General features: G+C 33.8%; 1 protein-coding gene across 1 annotated transcript in view; it reads left to right on the plus strand.

Moving 5' to 3' along the window:
* The window catches only part of LOC106457800 (probable 3',5'-cyclic phosphodiesterase pde-5), an 84473-nt gene that overhangs the window by 76038 nt on the left and 2987 nt on the right, over positions 1-5448 (plus strand). Inside the window, exon 26 of the mRNA XM_022383860.1 lies at positions 5223-5320. Within this exon, the coding sequence (XP_022239568.1) occupies positions 5223-5320 (98 nt within the window). The remainder of the gene's footprint in view (positions 1-5222; positions 5321-5448) is intronic.

Here is a 5448-nt window from a genome sequence, read left to right on the forward strand (position 1 = left end):
CTTTTCAGTGGGAAAGTTGTAGTTCTTTCTTACATAGTCTATAACTTTTCAGTGGGAAAGCTGTAGTCCTTTCTTACATAGTCTATAACTTTTCAGTGGGAAAGCTGTAGTCCTTTCTTACATAGTCTATAACTTTTCAATGGGAAAGTTGTAGTTCTTTCTTACACAGTCTATAGCTTTTAAATGAAAATGTTATAGTCCTTTCTTATGCAGTCTATAATCATTCTATAGTCAACAGTCCTTATGTTGTCTATAGCTGTTTTAAAAGAAAACTATAGCACTTCTCTATATAACCTACAGTCATTCTTCAGAGAAGCTATAGGAAGGCTGGGAAGAGGAGGTGCCTAAATCACTAGTGGGTAAAACAGACAGTGTGTTCACCTTCTGCATGACTCCAGGAGAGCATGCTATCCAAGTCCTCAAGCTCAACTATGGGCTACATGTTAAGATTTAAAACATCCTACATGATTAGGCAAAAAATGTTTTGAATGTAAAGTTTAAAATAAAAGGCAAAATGTCTGCTCAAAGCAAGAACAGCTTCTCCAACCAATCATCTGCTTATAGCTGCTCCACACAGGAAATTAATTGTCAACACTTTCCATATTTGTCTGCACTGTGCCTTCCTCACACAATCACTGTAGCTAGACTACAACTACTCCATAACATCTGTAACCCATTTTCTATGTGGTCAACCTCTCTTTCTACAGACTTCCACCTCACCCTCTATCAAAGTTCTTTGAATCTTATTTGTTCTGATAATGTGTCAAAAATACTGATACTTTCTTTTTTGGATGTCTGTTTTTAGTGTAAACTTTGTTTTGGATATTTCCAATATTTCCCCATTTGTTTTATACTCTGTATATGATATTTTCAACATTCTTCTAAGCATCCACATTTCCAATGCTTCTGTTTTGTTCCAGAGTGCTTTGGTCAGTGTCCAAGTCTCTGTAGCATACAGGAAAATGGATACTATATAGCATTTTATAAGTTTCTTTTTTGTCTGTAACCTAATTTTTCTTGTTGTTGATACATCTTTCATAGAGATGAAATTTGCTCTTGCTATTTCTATCCATCTCTTGACTTGTACCTCACATTTACCATCCTCAGTTATTAGTTGTCCCAAGTAGACAAACTTGTCCACTTGCTCTATTGTGTGACCATCCACTTTGATGTTGTCTCTAACTTTTTCTTTTACATCTCTCCTCACAACCATGGTTTTGTCTTTATGTTAATGCTCAACCCATACTCTTAAACTTCTCCTACTCACTAAATACATTATCCTTTGTAATGCTTCCTCTGACTCTGCCAGTAGCACTGTGTCACCAGCACACCTTACTGCCACTATATTAACCCCTCCAACTCAATTCTTATTCCTGGGAGCTCATCTATCTCTCTAAATATCTGTTCTGTGTAATGGTTGAATAGCTTTGTCAAAAGTATGCAACCTTGTCTTACACCACACTGACTTTCCTCTAGATGAATACTTGGTTTTTACTCCAAGTACAGGTTCTGGATGAATCTCACATCTCTGCTATCTATATTACACTTGGTTAGCACATCTATTATATTTTGATGGTACACCCTTTCAAAAGCCTTCTCATAGTCAATGGAGCATATATATATATATGCTCTTGTTCATTTCCAGGTATTTATCAAAGATTGATCTTAGATTCAATATTCCTTCTTTTTTGCCTATACCTGGCCTCAATCCCAAATGCTGCCTCTAAAATGGTCATTTCTCTCTGTCATGATTTTCAGCATTACTTTCATGAGATTACTCATCAAGCTTAACTACATTCCATTGCCTTTTGATTTTTTGGTAACTTTAAAAATAAAGAGTGGCTTAAATAACTAGGTATGTGACCAGATCGGTAAATTTTGTCACATAAATTGGTTATTATCTTTAACTCTGACTCATCCAGGGCTTTCAGATGTTCTGTTGTTATTTCATCAATACCTGGTGCCTACTCTTGTTTTCATGATTTTTAGTGCATATAACACTTCCTCCTTCATAATGCTCGGACCAGTGTCTCCCTGTACCATCCTGGGTTCACCATAATTAGAGTCATCCTATAAGTCAATTATATATTCTGTCCATCTTCTAGCCACTGCATCTCTTTCAAACACAATTTTTCCATCCTTATCTCTGATACATCAACTATCTGTTCTTATACCCCTTTTTCAATCAATCAATGATTTCACCTTTTGATGCATGGCTCTAATCTCATGGTTCTTCTCAAGTTCTAAGATGTCATCACACATCTCATTATACCATTTTTCTTTTGCTTCTTTACATGCTTTCTTAATTTTCTTTCCAATTTCATCACATTCTGAAGTCTTCTTCTTCTTTTTTCTCTTCATCATCATCATCAGTAGTATGTCATCTGTCATCCAATCTTTGTCCTTTCACATGACATTTTTTAAGAAAAACCAAAACTCAGAAAAAAAGATGAAAATGAAGAAAGCAAAGATGTCAGCATTGGTCACCTTCTAAACTGATCAGAAATTCAGGCTTCAATATAGGGTGTTGATTGGTGAAACATTTATTTCAAATATATCCACTTTCTATCTTAATCAAAGTGTCTTCTGCTGCAGTAGTCTTGGCAGACTTTTATACTGCACTAAAATATGAAATAAAATCCTGCCATTTTTATGTTCATTTGTAGTGGTTGAGTGCTGTTCTTCTTGCAGGACAAGCACCTGGTTCTTATGTAGCGTGAAAACAGCACCTCACATATCATTCCACTTAATGACACAAGAAACTAATATGAAGTTACAGTTTGTAACCCTGTAGCTATCAGCCTATAGTTTAATTGCCACAGCTAAAGTCTTATATAACAGACTGCATAACAAAATACAGCATCACTTATACAGTTGTCTGGCTTGTTAATAACTGCTAAAGCTACCAACCCTTCTCTTGGCCATAGAGGACACAGCAGTGAACCTTCCCCAAGTTAATTTTATTGCTTTTGTACCTATACAAGAAAAAAACAGAGCACTGAACTAAGTTAAACTCTCATTCGATGACGAGGAACCCACTTTGAGATTAATAATGGCTGGAGACGGCTTCATTACCCATTTAAGCCGTCTCCAGCCATTATTAAGTTAAACTCTACACCTATTGTCAAACAGTATGAGAGAACACCTTTATTTTTCTATTTGAAAATATTGCTAAATGTTGAAACTTCCACTAAAATGAAAATGTTACAATTCAACTTTGTCTGTTTTCATTGCTTTACACTTCTACTGCTAAAGTTTTCTTTCCTATGCAGACTTTATACCATACAGGAAAGACAGCTACACAAATGTCTTAACTTAGTATGAAAAATAAATACACACAACCAACTGCTTTTCAAGTTTTTATGGATGGATATGGGCTGGATTCTTTACAGTACATGTCTATGACTTTTTGGCAATAAATTACAACAATAAACAGCACACAGTCAAATTGTCTTAAAATAGTATATTAAAAAGAAGTCAAACACATATACATATGTTCATTACACAGTTAATTACCACAATTGTATTCAGAGTTTTAAATAATTGTCTGTTTTCATCAAAGTCCACACAGGTTTGTTCAATTACTTTAGAACACAATTGACAAGACAAATTATTCATCTCTACTTTGTTATTGCAATACAGTATGTGATAATTTCACTTTAAAAGTCACCACTAAATGCTCTATATGGCTAAACTCATAATCATGCAGTCTAGATCTACCTATCTATCTAACTTATTGACTTACTTGAACTACATTTTGAATTCATGTATATATATATATATATAGCCCAATAGAAGCCTAGAACTTTCCGTATACTATGAGATATTATGATGCAACAATGGTTGATTAAAGCAAAAACATTTGGGAGGTTCGAGTAACATGATGCCAGTTCACAACAATTTAACTACACAAGGAATGATTCAAAAATAGTTACATAAAAAACTTGGCATAACTATTGCTTCTAACAATAACTTAACTTTAATACTCATGCTATACAAATTATCTAAATCATAATGCTCACATTAAATATAGGTAATATATGCACGTGAATTTTGTTTAGTAGGAGATTTAAACACAATAAGAGAACACTTGCAGTCTTGCACATATTCATTACCAGACTGTAATACAGTCTGACTCTTCACTACACTTTATCACCATCCATGGTTTTCTTATTCAACAGTACTAACATAAAATAAAAATTCTGCACTAGAAGTTGGTTTAGATAGCCTAAATAGTGATAAAACTTTTTACAACAATCATGTAGAATGGCTGTAGACTTAGAGACTTTCTACAAAATTTCACTAAACATTTACAGAATCTTTATGAAGTGGTTACAAATGTTTAACAGATATCATATGTAATCAGTATATGCTTTGTACAGACAGTCTAATGGATGATTATAGACCTTTAGCAGATATCCTAAAGAATTACAATCATCATTTTAAATACATCATGTGAAATGACTATTGACCCTTTTACAATTTGTTTGTTTTGAATTTTCGTGCAAAACTACACGAGGGCTATCTGCGCTAGTCGTCCCTGATTTAGCAGTGTAAGACTAGAGGAAAAGCAGCTAGTCATCACCACCCACCGCCAACTCTTGGACTACTCTTTTACCAACGAATAGTGGATTGACCGTCACATTATAACGCCCCCACGGCTGAAAGGGCGAGCATACTTCATGTGACGGGAATTCGAACCCGCGACCCTTGGATTGCGAGACTAGCACCCTAACTATCTGGCCTTACAACCCCCCACTTTTACAGCCATCCAATGTTATGAATATAAAGATTTTTTTGGCATTATCCAGAATTGTCATACATTTTTATCTAAATCCTACAAAATGGGTATAGACCTTTTTAAAGACATCGTGTAGAAATAGTATAAACTTTCTACAGACAATTTAAAGAATGGTTATATATATTTTTCAGACATTCTACAAAATAGCATTAGGTGTTTTTACACACATTCTACAGAATTTTATAAACTCAAGAGTATAGCTAGCTTTACAGAATGTTGAAGGTTTCTTGTTTTATTTTTAAATAGGACCTTTTCTTTACAACATTAAAATTATGTCACTTGCCTTGGCCACAATAAAACTTGTGCAGATCTAATAATTCAACAAAAAAGGTTATAATCTTAAATTCTAGATAACATGTTTATCATTTTATCTAGTAAAAGTTTGTAAATTGTAAAGAATTAGAGATTTTGAACCTTTCAGAATATTGGTGTGATCATCAACTTCTCCTCAGCTGCATCCTTGAAACTTTTCACAGGCATATCCTATGAAATAGGTACATACTTTATACAGACAACCGAGTAATTAATATATATATATATATATATATATATATACAGAGAGAGATTTAATTTAATGGCTATAAATATCTGCAGATGTCCAACAGAACTGTCTATTTTTTTACATCATTTAGAATGGTTATGGACTT

This window comes from Limulus polyphemus, unplaced genomic scaffold (assembly GCF_000517525.1).
Source record: "Limulus polyphemus unplaced genomic scaffold, Limulus_polyphemus-2.1.2 Scaffold375, whole genome shotgun sequence".
NCBI lineage: Eukaryota > Metazoa > Arthropoda > Merostomata > Xiphosura > Limulidae > Limulus > Limulus polyphemus.